General features: G+C 43.6%; 1 protein-coding gene across 4 annotated transcripts in view; it reads left to right on the forward strand.

Moving 5' to 3' along the window:
• The window catches only part of NDFIP2 (Nedd4 family interacting protein 2), a 53,865-nt gene that overhangs the window by 4,765 nt on the left and 30,546 nt on the right, over positions 1 to 18,554 (forward strand). For 2 of the 4 annotated variants that reach the window (XM_082218849.1, XM_082218851.1), the window contains exon 1: positions 17,037 to 17,195. The exons of the other annotated variants lie outside the window; for them this stretch is intronic. In XM_082218849.1, coding sequence (XP_082074975.1) covers positions 17,154 to 17,195 — 42 coding nt within the window. In that variant the 5' untranslated portion in view covers positions 17,037 to 17,153. Of the gene's footprint in view, positions 1 to 17,036; positions 17,196 to 18,554 lie in introns of those variants that run through there. 4 annotated transcript variants of the gene reach the window in all.

Raw genomic sequence — 18,554 nt, forward strand, 5'->3', positions numbered from 1 at the left:
ATTTGTTATAATTGTGATGTTTATGGTGCACAGCTGATGAAAACCCCAAATTAACTATCTCAGAAAATTAGAATATTAAATGAAATTAGCAAATAGACCAATGCTGGACCTCTGAGAAGTAGAAGCATGCACATGTACTCAGTACTTGGTTTGGGCCCCTTTTGCATCGATTACTGCCTCAATGTGGCGTGGCATGGATGCTATCAGCCTGTGGCACTGCTGAGGTGTTATGGAAGACCAGGAAGCTTCAATAGCAGCCTTCAGCTCTTCTGCATTGCTCGGTCTCATGTCTCTCATCTTTCTCTTGGCAATGCCGCATAGATTCTCTATGGGGTTCAGGTCAGGCGGGTTTGCTGGCCAATCAAGCACAGTAATCCCATGTCCATTGAACCAGGTTTTGGTACTTTTGGCAGTGTGGGCAGGTGACAAAGACCTACTGGAAAATGAAATCAGCATCCCCATAAAGCTCGTCTGCGGAAGGAAGCATGAAGAGCTCCAAAATCTCCTTGTAGACACGGCGACGTTGACCCTGGACTTAATGAAGCACAGTGGACCAACACCAGCTGATGACATGGCTCCCCAAATCTCTTTTCTGATGAGAGCAGCTTTTGCATCTCATTTGGAAACCAAGGACCCAAAGTCTGGAGGAAGAATGGGGAGGCACACAATGCCAGATGCTTGAAGTCCAATGTGAAGTTTCCACAGTCTGTGTTGATTTGGGGAGCCATGTCCTGACCTGAACCCCATAGAGAATCTATGGGGCATTGCCAAGAGAAAGATGAGAGACATGAGACCGAGCGATGTAGAAGAGCTGAAGACTGCTATTGAAGCCCGCCTCACAGTATGCCACTGTATGATGTTCTTGGAATGGGTCAATCCCTGACCGCTGGCCCTGCTTGCTAGGAATGATGGGAGCTGTATTCCAACAGAAGCTGGAGACCCAAGAAACACTGCTCTAGGTCCTATCCTCCTAATGTCATTGAATACAAGCTGGTGCCTTAGGGGCCTCTGGGAAGGTTAGATCCTTGGGGACTCATTTCCAAAACTATTGCAACCATCTGCTGATTTCAAAAAGACACCTCAAACCAGAGAGTATGCAAATCCAGCTTAAGAATTCTGCTGAACTAAGAGTTCACAAGCAATTCTCTTCTTTCCTTATCCGAGAGCTGTTGCTCTCCCAGGAAGAAGGAACACACACAGCGAGCTTCCTGGGGCTCGTCTTGGAATCGTTAATCTTCTTTCTAGATAAACAGCCAGATAACCCAGGTATCTACCGTAATACCTTGATACCTTGAGATATTGGAGTGGTTCCGGAAAATTATGCTGCATCTTTTAAAACTATTCGTGATTTTTCTTCATTTTCGCACGCCACCGTTAAAAATACTGTATATCTTCAGCTAGAGACAGGAACATAAGATGCTACCCCATATGAATCAGACAATTGGTTCACATAGGTAAATACTGTCTTGTCTGGTAGGCAGCAATTCTCCAGGGCTCCTTCTGACCCCTGTCTAGAGATGCCAGGCATCTTCTGCATATGAAGCAGATGATCTGCCACTGAGCAGTGTCCCCAAGCTTTGCCCCATTGCTCTTCTAGTATAGTGGTCACCAACCTTTTTGAGCCAGTGGGCACATTTCAAATGTTGAGAGAGTGCTGGGGGCACCAGTCACAAAATGGCTGCAGTGGTTTTTGTTTTAGTTTTAGTTTTTTTATTCAAAATTAAAACGAGACATATTATCCAAAAACATATCATCCTTGGTCCCCCCCATTTTTCCTCCCTCCCCCCCCCACAAAACCCACCTGCCCCCACCCCCCGACTTCCCTCAGTTCAAGTCTTTGGTTTCTCTGAGACTGCTGTTTAAACTATTTAGCTGATTGTTATCAATAAAAAGTTTGTGAATGTTTATTCAAAACCTGCCAAGGAGACCAGTTCGCTTTGTTGCATCTTCAGATACTTTGTAAAGGGTTCCCATTCATCCTTAAAGTTACAATTATCCTTGTCCCATAGCTTATATGACAGTTTTGCCAGTTCTACATAGTCCATCGGTTTTTCTTGCTATGATTCTTTAGTTGGGGTTTCTTCAGGCTTCCATCCTTGTGCTACCAGAACTCTTGTGGCCGTTGTCACATACATGAAGATGTTTTTCAGCTTTTTTGGCAGGACTTTCCCTACAATCCCCAACAAAAATGCCTCGGGTTTTTTAACAAATGTTATATGGAACATTTTCTTCAATTCATTGTATATCATTTCCCAACATTTTTAAATTACATTACAATCCCACCACATATGATAAAATATCCCTTCCTTTTCTTTACACTTTCAACATATATTTGAACTAGTTTTGTACATTTCCCCTAACTGCGCTGGTGTTGTGTACCATCTATACATCATCTTCATGTAGTTCTCCTTCAATAGGGAACAATCTGTAAATTTTAAATCAGTTTTCCATAATTTTTCCCAATCTTCCATCATAATGTTGTGACCGCAAAATAGCTGCAATGGTGAGGGGGCCACATGGCACAACACAAATTGGGTGCCACAAGGACCATGGCATAACGTTAGAGAGACAGCCACTTTAGACCACCTTAAATGGGGTGTCAGCTATACCCTACTGGCCCTGAATGTGGAGATCAAAAGGTATTGATTTCATACACACTGATGCTGCCGGTGTCTAATCGCAACAGGGAGCATTCCTCAGCACTAGCAAAAATATGCAAGGTTGTGGCCACAACACACTCATTCTCATTTCACAGAAATCACTTAGAGTGGACCTGCACCTTTTGCTCTGTAACTTTCAGTGGGGGGGGGGGTTGGCTAAAGGCTTGTTTCTCCCCCTCCTCACTTTTAAAAAATGAAAGCTCAGTCTGGGACACCTGTCCAGCGACACCAGTGGACAGGTTGCCAAGTTGGCAACCCTTGCTTTGGACAGTGGTTTGGGTACTGAACCTAAGACCTCCCACTCAAAGCAATAATTATGCTGCTCGATTAACAAGTTAGACACAATAAGGAAGATTTCATTTTGGCTGCCTTTCGTTTCTTATAGGACATGCCAACACATGCTGATTTTCCATTGTGCAATCAGCATCTATCACGCCCTGAATTACAGTGTAATGCCATTTGGGTTTTCCTTTTTCAGCATCAACAATAGTACCCCACAACAGAGGCATATCAACCTGGCTACAAAATGGCTTGTTAGCAAAGGGCATTTGGTACTGAAATTTCTTTCATCCTGGGTTTCATCTCATGAGTTTTCTTCCATCTTTCTCTGAGGTTTGGACTGCATATTTTTTAATCTGAGTCTGCATGTTTCACTGTTCCTGAAAATTTCCACCAAAGAGGCTTCTTTTCAAAATTATCTCTCACCCCCACCCGACTTTGATTGTCACCACATTCTTCTGAATCTCTCGGTCCATCCCCTCCCCTATTCCCACAGTAAATGTATGGGATGAAGGGGACTAGCAGCCAGGTGTGTGCAGATTTGGCACAATCAGTTTCAAAACAGATGCAAGACGTCCGTCACTCATCACAAGAGAAGAAACTGTGTGTGTACTGTAAACAAGGCACAGTGTACAAAGAGCACAAAACCTTCTGTTTGGGGCTAACATGGTGACAAACATCAACAAACAAAACATTAACCCTAACCCAGATTTTTCTGGGTAAAACTACACCCCAGGTGCACTTTTCACTGCACAATTTTGCACAGAAGTAGACCTATAATGTAGTCCTCCTAAGATATTGTTGCTTGCACAGAAGTAAAAAATGGGGCTTGTCCACGCCTACATTTGATGTGCTTTTGATGCTGTTTGCATTCCTATTAATGTCGTGTTGTCCACATGACGTCTCACTCCAACAGCAGCTATCCTGCTTGTTCCCCCAGTAAATTTGGATTTCCCCAATCCAGGGATAATTCAATAAGTTTGGAAAAGACGGCTTCCAAGCCACTCCACCCAAGACAGTGGGCACATCACTTTTATCTTGGGGGGTTGAATAAACACCCATTTTTACAGCTTTCCTTTTCACACACCCCACGTCCCCTTAATGCCCGTTCCGTTTCAGCTTAACCTTAGTGGAAACTGTCATTGATTGTGGAGCTGAAAGACTCCTCTTTTTCAGTTTAGGTGAAAACAGCCTGTGTGGGCTTCGAAGACAGATTTGACTGGTAATCAGATGCCTACCCAGCTGTCTGCTGTCAACCAAAGAGCTCTGCTAGATCTGAGGGTGTTCAATTTGCCCTTTCATGTAATCCTAGTGTGGGTACACTTGGGAGTGGATATTCTTTCCTTAAGCACTGTTTAGGCTCAAGTGTTATATCAGGCTTCCAGTTTGAAAGCAACCTGTGTCGGGTTTTCAGGGTTTTCAAGTTCTGCTCATCATATTGATCTTTCAAAACAAGTCTTTTTAAACAAATATGCAACTTATGGATGCAATGTTTACTTGCAGGAGAAGTTTCACTATATTCCTGGCATGCCCATTTAGCTATTGAGAACCACACTTTTCATTTAATGCAATTAACATAATAGTTGACCGACGGATTGGCTGTTATTTCTTTGTAGTCATTAATTTAAAGAAAGGGAACCATCCTTGCTTAGGAGTAAGTTACATTGATGTCACTTGCCTATGACTATGAGTAAGCAGGCAACGGCAGAAGCTTCTGCTTTGGTTTATTGTGTGAATTTTCACCTCCCAGTCTGTTACGTCCTTGGCTAAGTCAGTGTAGAAAAACCTATGCATCTGTTTGTTTTTGTTGTGCAATTCTAGGGTTGCCATATTTCAAGAAGTAAAAACTCCAGAGGTTTTTTTGGACAATCGTCCAAAAAGTTGTTGAGCTTTCTTTTGGCAGTCAGCAGATGTTTCTGCTTCCACGAAGGAACAGACAAAATCCTGGACATTTAGTATGAAATTTTAAAAATTCCTCCGAGTGGCCATGTTAGCCTCCGCTCCCAGGACACCACCAGAATTTTCTGGTATATATGGTGATCCTATGCATTTCACTGCAAGCATCATCCGAGGTCAAAACTGCATGTTGTCATGTCTGCAGCAGAACTTAAATACTGGACATGGAACTGATCCATTCTCATCCAAAGCAGAAAGAAGGGGTGCAGTTTAGTAGGATGCACAGCTGGAGGGTGACAAACCCTTCCTCTGCTCCTGACATTTCCTCTTGGTGCCCATCCTATCCCCTAACCCTTGTCATCCAGCTAGGTTCAATTTGCTCTTGGAGGCTGACCAGAAGAAAGAAAGAAGGAGAAAGCTCCGTGGAGACAGATTGTAGGGGTAGGGATTGATGGTGCTGCAGGGGACTGCTCAACACCTCCACTTCGGGAACCCTTTGCCTCACCCCTTGGCTTGGCATGTAGCCTTTTTCCAATTTTTTAAAATTAATTTTCCAAATTTATCACAAACATAAAAGAAAAACATTACAATATAAAACAAACAAACATTTATCCTAACTGTTAAGGGTATCAGGTGGTTGCTCGAGAGCAATCAGGCAAGATGCCTCACTAGTCTGTTCTAAAGCTTGCTTATTGGTGCTAAAAAAAACTTTACAACGCAGAGCGCCTCTATTCCATGTCTTGCTCATTCACTGGCAGAATCTGAGAGTGGGCGGTCCTTAAATCTTCCCCAGCAGAGTGGTTTCTTGACCCCCAGTCTGCGCCTCCCCTCTCTGCACGGAAGCCTTCTGCGCAAGGAAGGCTTGGGTAAAGGGGGACCTCCCTCCTCCCTGCTTTGCTCAGGCAAGGTGTCCTGGCACTGCCTTGCATCCTCCAAGCCCTGCATCTCCTCCCCACTAGAGGCGTGGCTTCCTTACTCCCCTGAGGAAGTGCTGCTTCCCACGATCTTTGGGGGCTCTCTGTAATCTATCCGCCTTTTCCCTTCTCACCCCTGAGCCGATGGCAGTTCCCTGACACTAACTGTTAAAATCCCAATTTTGTTATCGTTGTTGGGTGACTTCCTCAAATCCTCCTAGCTGAGTTTCCATATAAGTCATTGTAGCAGTTTTCTAATACTTCTTTCAAATGAGATAAACTTAGTCAATTAACATCTTTCTTTCTTTTCATATTATCCTTTATCCACAACGTTATACAATTCAACATATTGAACTCCTAGGCCAATTTGGTACTTACAAATAATTCTACTTAGGTTATCTTAGCATATTAAATTTCATTCATTCTTCTTGGTGTTCCTCCTCTTTCTGTTCACGGATTCTTCCAGTCAGGTCGGCCAGCTCCAGAAAGTCCATCATCTTCATCTGCCATTTCTCCACTGTAGGCATTTCTTGTAGTTTCCAATTTTTGGCTAACAAAATTCTTGCTGCAGTTGTGGCATACAAAAACAAGCTAACATCTTTTTTGGGCGATTCCAAACCAATTATTCCCAGCATGTAGCCTTTAGACGGACCATTCACTCCTATGTGTAAGAGAATGAAGCATGCCACTTTTAGGACAGAACTGCTACCTGAGGTTTCCTGCAAGTATTCCTATTAAAAATAAGCAATGCTTTTAAAAACAACTGTGTTTCTAGCAGACTATTACTTCTTCTTTTTTAAGCCTACTGCAAGCCCAGCTGGCTTGTCCATTACTTAGAGATGAGAGGGGCAGGATGCCAGTTTGGAGGCTTCCTTCCTTACCTATCTGATGATATACTGTGGGCCTTCTTGGGTTGTGTTTCATTTTCTGGGAACAGATTTGCAAATCTGGGGAGATTCCGGGGACGGAATTTGTCTGGGGACAGATTTGCAAATCCAGGGACTGTCCCCGGGAACCGGGTACGTCTGGTAACCCTAAGCTAGAGAGGCAACCGTCCTGAGCCATGCAGTTCAGCAGTCAGGATGCATGTACCGATGTGCCTTGGCTTATCTGATACAAGCTGGAGCTGCATTCCTTTTGCAACTGCACTCTCCCCTCCTGTGGTAGACAGCAGCTGGTATTCAGAAGAACAGTGTTATGCACTGAATTGAATAGGATCCAAATTGCAGCAGTCTGATTGGTCCTAGAACAGTAGGATTCAGAATGCAGCAGTCTGATTGGTCCTAGAACAATAGGGTCCAGAATGCAGCAGTCTGATTGGTCCGCAGGAGCCACCCAATCCAACTCCAGGTGGAAGTGAATCCGCAACCTGATTGGCCTACAGGAGAATCCCGGAACTAGCCAATCACGTGGGGCCCATTGTGTAAATAATGTATATAAAGCAGACATTTCGGGGGAACTTCCATTCCTCACTAATATGAGCTGATTAAAGAGCATGAAATCCACACTCAACTCAGAGTATATTTCAAACAGCATCCCATTGCCAGTGTTGAGGTAAGATTCAGCTTACTTTCATGTGCCTTCTGCACGTGGAACAGAGGGAGAGGAACCAGATCAGGGCAGATTTAGGGCTGTGTGCATGGTGCCAACCCAATCCAAATAAACTTTACTGGTCTTTTTTAAATTAACTGAGTCAGTTAGCAACTTAGAGGACACGTATGATGGCAACTTTCTCACAAATATCCCTTAGAATGTATACAGCTTTTTTCCTATGTGTTTCTATATCCAAAACAAGAGGATTGCCACTGGATAATACTTAGCAAGTATATATTGAAAAGTGAGCACTTCAAACATAGCATTTTAAGTATTGGGCCTAAATTGAAGGGCTATTGTGATGTCATTGCCATTCTCCACCACAACAGAGATTATTTTCCTCTACCCCCAAAACCTTGCCAATCTGTATTATTTACCTCGAGTGTTCTGACTCAGGTATCACCAAGGCCAGCATCTTAGCATGGTCACGACCAACCAGAGACAATAGCGGTGCCTACGCTTATAAGTAATAACTAAATGAATGTGCTTGGTGGTGGCCTTGAATGAAGTAAAAAATGTGCAGGACAGTGGAGAGGGTGGCAAGAGAACATTTCTGTTAAAGGGGACCTAACTTAATTTCCCATTACCTCCTACCATGTATAGGCACTTATAAGCGGGGTAGCTGCCTGAATGAATAAAGGCCTCTGTTGCTATGATACTTTTTTCACCTTATAGAGCTGTAACAAATAACTCCTGCAAAGTGTGATATGGGGAGGGTAAGGTCGGCCGACCTTGTAACGTGGGAGGGAAATGTCTAAATGTAAAGAACTAACAATCATAAACGTTAATGTTTCTGGGTCTGTTAGCAGAGGCAGTAGGAATGAGGGAAGCGACAAGTCTAACCAGCAGGCTTTTGGAAGAATTCATGCAGCAGTCACAAGCCTTACTCTGCTCTTACAGCCCCCCCAGCCCCTCCAAGTGTCCCTATTTTCCAGGGACAGTCCTGGATTCACAGAAGTTTCTGACTTGATCCCAGAATGCCCCACTTTCCCTTAGGATATTCCTATTTTCATCGGAGAAATGTTGGAGGGTTTGGAGTTATTTGACCCCTGAACCATCTGAAGGCAGCCCTGTATAGGGAAGGATGTTTATTATGTTTTTATATAAGTTGGAAGCCATCCAGAATGGCTGGGGCAACCCAGTCAGATGGACGGGGAATAAATAATAAAATTGTTGTTGTTGTTATGGAATAGGATGTCCCTATTTTCATCGGAGAAATGTTGGAGGGTATACCCCCATGGCTGTAGGGCATGGAAGAGGAAATTGCAGTCCTGTTAGACAGAAGCTCCCATCATCCTTGATCACTGACAATGCTGTCAGGGTATGATGGGAGCTAGAGGACTACAGGTTTCCTTGTGTCTATCTTAGAGCATGTCCAAAAATGGCATTTTAGTGACCAGGATCCCATATAAAGTTCTGTAATTGCCTCAACATGTTGTCCAGCTCCTAAAACTCCTAAAAAACTCCAGCTCCTAAAACCTAAGTTTTATATCTATATAACAAGATCCTAGTAATCAGTTGTGCACAGTGTATGTTTATATTTTGCAAAAACAGATTTACTTGGGTTTATGATGCCAACTTTTATCTTTAAAGCTGGAATGCCAAGGTAACTAAGATAAGTTGCAGATGTTGCTGCATACTTTCCCATGATTGCAACCTTGACCCATGGCCAAAGAGACATAACTGTCTGTGAGTCTTGTCCTTCAACATTAAACTACTCCTTCATCCGAGGAAGCAACTGAGATAGAACAATTCTTGAAAGATAACGGCCTACCAAAATTATCTCAAGAGAAGAGATCAATCTTGAATTGTAAAATAACACAACAGGAAATCGAGGATGCCATTCAGAATATGCAACTAGGCAAATCTCCGGGTCCTGATGGACTCACCTCCAAGTACTACAGGATTTTAAAAGACTATTTGATACAACCATTAATGGAGGTTTGCAACCAGATTATGGGGGGAGGGAGGGCACCAGATACGTGGAAAGAAGCATTCATCACACTGATACCTAAAGTGGAAACTGAAAAGACTCAACTCAAGAACTACCGCCCCATCTCACTCCTAAACGTGGATTACAAAATATTTGCGGATGTTTTGGCTAACAGATTTAAAAAAGTACTAAATGAAGTAATCCATAAGGACCAAGCAGGCTTTCTCCCAGGTAGACATTTGTATGATAATACCAGGAACATTATCGATATTCTGGAACTTTTACAAACAAATATTAACACCAAAGCAGTGTTAATCTTTATTGATGCGGAGAAGGCCTTTGACAACATTTCTTGGAAATTTATGAAGAAAAACTTGGAAGGGATGGGAGTGGGAAGGGGGTTTGAGAATGGAATAGAGGCAATCTATTCAGAACAAAAAGCTAAGTTGATAGTGAACAATGTGGTGACAGAAGAACTTCATATTGAAAAAGGAACACGCCAGGGGTGCCCCCTATCCCCTCTGTTGTTTATTTCAGTCCTGGAGGTTTTGCTGAATATGATAAGGGAGGATCGGCAGGTACAAGGAATACGGGTCGGAGCGAAACAATATAAACTGAAAGCATTTGCAGATGACTTGGTTTTAACATTACAGGAGCCAGAACCTAGTACAAAAAGAGTTTTGGAATTGATTCAGAAATTTGGTCGGGTGGCGGGTTTTAAGCTGAACAAACAAAAAACTAAGGTGTTAGGGAAAAACTTGACGGTTACTGAAACAGAGGGGTTTCAGAAGGAAACAGAACTAAACATTGTTAAAAAAGTGAAATACCTGGGGGTCAATCTGTCTTCTAAGAATTTGAATCTATTTAAAGATAACTATGAAAAATGCTGGTCAGAAGTCAAAAAAGATCTAGAAATTTGGTCAAGATTGAAACTATCCTTGTTAGGCCGAATTGCAGCTATAAAAATGAACGTTTTGCCAAAAATGTTGTTTTTGTTCCAGGCCTTGCAGATTGTGGACAGAGTGGATTGTTTCGGAAAGTGGCAGAAGGACATTTCTAAATTTGTCTGGCAGGGCAAAAAGCCCCGAATAAAGTTTAAAATACTAACTGATGCAAAGGAGAGAGGGGGGTTTGCCCTGCCGGACTTAAGGTTATACTATGAAGCTGCGGCCTTCTGCTGGATGAAAGATTGGATTTTATTGGAAAACACTGATGTCCTAGATCTGGAAGGCTTTAATAATTCGTTAGGATGGCATGCGTATTTGTGGTATGACAAGGGGAAAACATATGGAATGTTTAAAAACCATATTGTCAGAAAAGCAATATTTATGGTCTGGAAAAAATACAAAGACTTATTGGAAAGTAAAACCCCGAGGTGGATTTCACCAATAGAGGCCAAAGCTCGAAAAACATCCAATATGGAGGCATATTGGCCGAAATATTGGGAAATAATAGAAAACATTGGAGGTAATTGGAGGTTGCAGAGCTTTGAAAAATTAAAGGATAAGGTGCAAAATTGGCTACATTATGCCCAAATTAATGAGGTTTTTAAGCTAGATAAAAAAATAGGATTCCAGGTGGAAAAATCGAAACTTGAGACAGAGTTGTTAGAACCAAAGACCAAGGTAATATCGAGAATGTACAACTTGCTGCTTAAATGGAACACTCAGGATGAGACAGTTAAATCAGCCATGATAAAATGGGCTCAAGACATTGGTTACAATATTATGTCTGAGGACTGGGAAAGGTTATGGACCACCGGTATGAAGTTTACGGCATGTAATGCCTTGAAAGAAAACATTATGAAAATGGTATACAGGTGGTACATGACCCCAGTCAAGCTCGCTAAGATATACCATTTGTCTGATAATAAATGTTGGAAATGCAAGGAGGCTGAAGGGACATTCTTTCACCTCTGGTGGACTTGTCCAAGATTGAAGGCCTTTTGGGAAATGATCTATAACGAGTTAAAAAAGGTGTTTAAGTACACCTTTCCCAAGAAACCAGAGGCCTTCCTTCTGGGCATTGTCGGCCAGAAGGTGTTAAAAAAGGATAGAACTTTTTTTATGTATGCTACAACTGCAGCAAGAATTCTTATCGCCAAGCATTGGAAGACCCAAGATTTGCCCACACTGGAGGAGTGGCAGACGCAATTGATGAACTACATGGAACTGGCCGAGATGACTGCAAGAATCCGAGACCTGGGAGAAGAGGCAATGGAGGAGGACTGGAAAAAATTTAAAGACTATTTGCAAAAGTATTATAAGCTGTATGAAACATAAGACGTCGTATGATTTGGAACGTTAGCCCCAGCAATGAAATTTAATTATCTATGAAATTGCTAATATTTGTGAAAGAATCAAAGTTTAAATGGGTAAAAATGATATTTTTAGAGTAAATGGAGAATAAGAGATCTAAACTTAAACTGCAACTGAAAATATAAAGAAACACACGAAATAAGGGTATAATTTGCTGATGACTTTATTATCAAGAATGCATTATGCGGGAGATGTGGGGAAGTCCAATGGAAATTTGAAATAAGCTATTGAAATGGATGTGATTTTCTGTTCTTTTTTCTTTTTTTTCTTCTATTCTGCTTTTTCTTTCTGTTCTTTCTGTAATTTGGAAAAATGTAATAAAAATTATTATAAAAAAAAACAAAACATTAAACTACTCCTTCAAGCAGACCACTTGCACGAACAGTTGTTTGCATGGACAAGCTTACTTGAATAATGCCTGCATTGACTCTTGGACTGGAAAGTAGAGTACCCCAATCAAATATCATCAAAACCATTAATTCGTTGGGTGGCCTCAGGCAAGCTAGTTTCAATCCACATCTGCAATATGGGGATCATAATATCAGCCAACCCAACACGGTTGTTGTCCGCAATACTAAAAGAATACATGTGAAATATTGTTAAATGCAAAGGATTATCTCCTCCAAGTATGAAGCCATTGTAAGGAAATACATTTATTAATGATAACTCAGATAGCTTAATAATGACTCACATTGCAGTTCCATATTTTATGAAACTATTAAATTTATGAGACTGCCCATGTTGAACCTTTTAGTAAATAGTTGTGTTCGTCCTAAGCATGAGAGTAACTCCATTGCTCCTACTTTGTGAGTACTTGCCACAGTTCCTGCTTAGAGAAATAAAAGTGACAGAAACTGATAAAAAGTTAATACTATCTGCATAGCCATTAGTGTCACATTCAGGTATCAGTATCCAGATTATTTTTCCTAGCTGAAGAATTGCGATTCAAATATTATGTTACTCTGTTGCAGCAAGAACAACAAAAAGTCATAAATTTATTCAATTCCAACAGATTCATAGTGACATGATGATATATACTCAGAGTCGCAAAGTGATTTCATGCTCTTTATTCAGCTCATAGTGGTGAGGAGGAATGAATGAAAGTCCCCTCAAAGTATCTGCTTTATATACATTATTTACACAATGGGCTGCACATGATTGGCTAATTCTGGAATTCTACTGTAAGCCAATCAGGTTGTGGATTCACTTATATCTGGAGCATGATTGGGTGGTTCCTGCCAACCAATCATACTGCTGCATTGTTCTAGGACCAATCAGACTGCTGCATTCTGAATCCTATTGTTCTAGGACCAATCAGACTGCTGCAATTTGGATCCTATTGTTCTAGGACCAATCAGACTGCTTCAGTTTGGATCCTATTCAACTCAGTACATAACACATGAGTTTCTGGGAATCAGAGCCAACCATCAAATATATGTTTTGGGCATCAAAGTGGGGTGGGTATCTTTTTGGTGGGGGGGAAATGGTGCTGGTATTCATATCTTGATAAAAGTGCTGTGTATGCCAGCAATCAATGGCTGCCAGAAGCAGCAGCATAAAAAGACGTGCTGGTTCTCTATACTGCCTCTGTCCTGTATACCTGAAGGAGCGTCTCCACCCCCATTGTTCAGCCCGGACACTGAGATCCAGCGCCGAGGGCCTTCTGGCGTTTCCCTCATTGCGAGAAGTGAGGCTACAGGGAACCAGACAGAGGGCCTTCTCGGTAGTGGCGCCCGCCCTGTGGAACGCCCTCCCATCAGATGTCAAAGAGATAAATAATTACCTGACATTCAGAAGACATCTTTAGGCAGCCCTGTTCAGGGAAGTTTTTAATATGTAACGCTGTACTGTTTTTAACACTGATTGGGAGCCGCCCAGAGTGGCTGGGGAAACTCAGCCAGATGGGCGGGGTATAAATAATAAATTATTATTATTATTATTATTATTATTATTATTATTATTATTATTATTACTGGTGAATACAAAACAACCCCTTTGCAACGCTACAAATCCACCTCAATGGTGAAACGTTAGAAAGTGTCAATCCCTTTTCCTACCTGAGCAGTTATATTTCCACAAGAGCTGACATTGATGCTGAAATCCAACATCGCTTGAACTCTGCGAGCGCAGCTTTCTTCCGAGTGAAGTGCAGTGTTTGAGGACCGGGACATTTGCAGGGAAAACAAAATGCTTGCATACAAAGCTATTGTACCACCTACTTTACTGTATGCTTGTGAAACATGGTCCACTTATAAATGTCATCTCCAACTCCTTGAAAAATTCCATCAATGGTGTCTCTGAAAATTTTTATACATCACTTGGGAAGACATGCAAATTAATGTCAGTGTTCTGGAAGAAGCAAAGATCACCAGTGTCAAAGCAATGATTATTCAATATCAACTTCGTTGGACTGGTCATGTTGTGCGGATGCCTGATTATCGTCTTCCAAAGCAACTACTCTATTCCCAACTCAAGAATGGAAAGCGAAATACCAGTGGACAACAAAAGAGGCTTAAAGATGTTCTCAAAGCAAATCTTTTTTAAAAACCCCATAAGCACTGGTAACTGGGAAACACTGGCTTGCAAGCACTCCAACTGGAGAACAGCCTTTACCAAAGGTGTCATGGACTTTGAAGATGCTCAAACTCAGGACAAAAGGGAGAAACAAGCTAAGAGGAAGGCACACTTGGCAAATCCACACCGTGATCAACTCCCGCCCAGAAACCTATGTCCCCACTGTGGAAGGATAGGTGTACCCAGAACTGGCCTCCACAGTCACTGACAGACTCACTGTTAAGACTGTGTTTATGGAAGACAATCTTACTCGGCTACGAGCGATCACCAAAGAAGAAGAAGAATACCATCTCAAAACAACAACAACAAAACAACAACTGTGTGTGTGTGTGTGTGTGTGTGTGAGAGAGAGAGAGAGAGAGAGAGAGACCTTATTAAAGAGGATGCAAGGAAGAGTATTTTTACAGAGCAAGGGCAAGCGAAGAAAGAGGTAGCAGAAGATGCATTACAGTTGAATTTGAGCAGAGCACAAATGAATGCAGAAACCAACAAGTGGGACCTGCAACAAAATGTTGCAGCATAGAGTGAACAATTTATAATTTCACTCAGCCAGTCTGGAAGGACATTCCACTCCATTTCTTCTTCCATCTCTCCCCGCCCCCCACAAGAGTGATTAAGCATTCTATGAATCCTGAGCATGCCCTGTCCTCATCAACTTTCCTTAATGATTTTTACCAAAAGATTTTTTTCTACTGCTTCAAGCCTCAGGGTTTCACCAAGCCTATTGTCGTCAACTCTTGTGGAAGTGTGTGGTGTTGTTTTTGGCTGTATAAGCAACAGCAGTCCTGCCTGTGAATCAGAAAAAGTGGGAATAATTAAAGGAATGAGTTCAAGATGCCGTCAGCATGGGTGTGATCTACTTCTGAGGAGCAGCCACAACAGACTATAGCAGGTATAGCAAGAACAATAGTGCAAATAAACAGCTAAAAAGAGACAAACGCTTTCGGTAATGAGCTAACCACACGCCATAGCATCAGAACTGCTAATGAATTCCAATTAGGAAGCTTCACGCTAGAGTTGCCTGCCTCCGGAGAGACTGAAATGCCCCTTCACTGGTTTTGGAAACAGTTTAAATGTCTTGATGTGTGCCCATTTATTTTCCGCAGTTGAACCTAACCCATTTGAGTTATGCCAGTTGCCAAAGGGCATTGTGGAATCATGATGGCATATATCGTGTTTGAAGATATGCATGTGAACAAGCCTTTGGGCTCCATTGCCATCCTAAGAGTACAAGGGAAGTATTCACGGTGAGATCCGGCACCTCTTTCCCTAGAAAAACAGCACTGACGATTACGATGTTGCTGATGATAACAACGCGGTGGATGGACACCATTTGAATGACAGTGCAACTTTGGGGCAGGGGGTGGCCCCCTCACATAAGTTACACGAAGACCCCTTGGCCAATGGGCGTAGCTAGGATTTTTCTTTGGTGGGGCAGAACCTCAGCTTTGTGTTGATTTGTTGGGGGGCAGGCTTTTGTTCGGGGGACACCTCAGATTTGTATTGATTTGGGGGGGGCAGGCTTTTGTTGTGGGGGCAGAACATCAGATTTGTAGTGATTTCTATTGATGGGGGCAGGCTTTTGTTGGGGGCCAGAACCTCAGATTTGTATTGATTTGAATTGATTGGAGATAGGCTTTTGTGTGTGGGGGGGTCAGAACCTCAAATTTGTATCCATGTCGGGGTGTGTTTTTTTTGGGGGGGGGGGCTTGGCTGCGCCCAAGCCTCAGCCCCGAGGAATTGTCTCCCACGCCTTACTTAGAGCGATGCTCTGTCCTATTATAGTCATGTGCTCTGAATACAGTGGTGCCCCGCAAGACGAATGCCTCGCAAGACGGAAAACTCGCTAGACGAAAGAGTTTTCCGTTTTGGAGGTGCTTCGCAAAACGAATCTCCTATGGGCTTGCTTCGCAAGACGAAAATGTCTTGCGAGTTCCTACGGGTTCCCTCCCTTTTTCTAAGCCGCTAAACCGCTTATCAGCTGATCCGATAAGCTGATAATAGCGCTAATCCGTCAATGGGCTTGCTTCGCAAGACGAAAAAACCGCTAGACGAAGAGAATCACAGAACGGATTCTTTTCGTCTTGCAAGGCACCACTGTACTCCCAAGCATTGTTGCATTACACATTGATTAGATGACCCTTGTGTCCCTTCTCATCTCCACAGTTCATTTTAGGCAGCCCTGCCGCCCCCAGTTAAAAAAAAAAAAACAGCTCCTCTATCCGTGTATAGAGCTTGCCTCCCACCAGGGCCAGATTAAAGTTTGATCAGGCCCTAAACTACTGAAGGTAATGGAGCCCTTTATATGCCCAGCTGTTCTTTGTCAACAACAAATTGCCGCTGTTTTTTGTGTGTTGGATATGTGCTATATAGTTATTCATGGACCTAATAGGTATCTAAAGCTATTTGTACATAACAAATAGGAGCCTACACAACACAAAACACTGTTGCTGTATGTAGGTTTTTTTTTTATCTTCTATTTTGGAAATGCACATCCAGGCTTTTTTCCCCCTTTAAATTTTTCGGGGGCTCCCAAGAGAGAAGGGGCGCTAAGTTATAGCTTGTTTAGCTTATACGTAAACACGGCACTGCTTCCCTCAAACTGGCGCCACGCGCCCGGAATTTCCCGGACGCGCGGCCGCGCAAACCGGCGGGACGGTCCGGACAAATCCGGACCCGTCGTTTGTGAGGGTGGGGGGGCCCCCGGTTTCATTCGGGGGAAGCGGGTTTTGCGAAAACGGACCCGGTCCACCTTTACCGCGGTGCTTCGGGGCGAGCGGCGGAGAAACGAGGCCTCCTCCTCCTCCCCCTCCCGTCACGCGCGCGCGCCTCCGAGGGGGAGGAGCCGAGAGAGGGCGGCCTCGACGCGAGGGGAGGAGCCGGCCCGAGAGCGACGAAGGCGGAGGGAAAGAGAGAGAGAAGGGAGAGCTAGAGAGACGCTGCACCTAGCCGAGCGTCAAGGCCCGAAGAGGCCTCCGTCGCCGGGATGGAGCACCACCAGCAGCAGCCCGCCAGCCGGTACCAAGTGGTGAGTGGCGCCGCGGGGCCCTGTCAGCGGGTCGGCAGGGCGGGGTTGGGGTAGGCCGCAGGCCAACTCGAGGCCTCCCCTGGCCAGCTTGGGAGACGGGGCTGAGGAGGGGAGCCCTCCATTCCCTCAGGCCTCCGGGGGCGAACGGAAAGCGCCTCCGCTTTCTGTAATACTGAGGAAAAGCGTACCTGGGGTGAGGCCTCCTCCTTCCTCGTCCTTAACGGTCCCCCCTTTCCCCCTTCCTAGCTTCCCCTTCCCTTCTGGCTGCCCCCCCAGATGAGCTTTTCGGAGCCCCCCGTCGAGGGGACGCCGAGGGTCATCTAGTCCAGCCCGCGTTAGAAACGGGGGGTCGCCACTCGACGGCCCGTGGCTTTCGCCGAAAAAACAAAACAAAGCAAAATGTACTGGGCTTTGGGAATAGGGAGGAAATGTTCCAAATCGCGAGGGCAAAATGACACACCACCCTCGATGTGAAATAGTACACAATGCATTGTTGTGTCTTTGTAGGCAATCAGATGGGCGGCGTAAAAATAATAAAGGCACAGTGGTACCTCGGGTTACATACGCTTTAGGTTACATATGCTTCAGGTTACAGACTCCGCTAACCCAGAAATAGTGCTTCAGGTTAAGAACTTTGCTTCAGGATAAGAACAGAAATTGTGCTCCAGCGGCACGGCGGCAGCAGGAGGCCCCTTAAAATATTGTAACATTAGATTTTTACCTATTAATAGTCCGTTTTCTCATATTCTCTTACAACATTACAGTTATAAACCACTTAGTTTCTATCCAACATCATTCTAACATTCATTAATTTTACAATATTTCTGTAAATAGTCTTTGAACTTTTTCCAATCTTCTTCCACCGACTCTTCTCCCTGGTCTCGGTTTCTGCCAGTTCCATGTAGTCCATCACCTTCATCTGCCATTCTTCCAAGGTTCCTACCCAAAGTTTTACTTTAAGCCCTTTCCCTGCCCGCCCTCGGTTGGTGAAGGGAGCGAGAGGGAACTTTTATGATTCAATAAGCAGGTGATGATGCTTTATTTTTGCCAACCGCAGACAGCCTTCAGTGCTGTCACTTCCTGTTCAGCTACAGTAGCATTGAATATACAGTAGTACAGTGGTACCTCAGGTTACATATGCTTCAGGTTACATATGCTTCAGGTTACAGACTCCGCTAACCCAGAAATAGTTCCTCGCGTTAAGAACTTTGCTTCAGGATGAGAACAGAAATTGTGCTTCAGCAGCGTGGCGGCAGCGGGAGGCCCCATTAGCTAAAGTGGTGCTTCAGGTTAAGAACGGACCTCCAGAACGAATTAAGTACTTAACCCAAGGTACCACTGTACCTTGTTTTGAGTCCG

Source organism: Podarcis vaucheri (assembly GCF_965113315.1).
Source record: "Podarcis vaucheri genome assembly, chromosome: 4".
NCBI classification, from domain to species: domain Eukaryota; kingdom Metazoa; phylum Chordata; class Lepidosauria; order Squamata; family Lacertidae; genus Podarcis; species Podarcis vaucheri.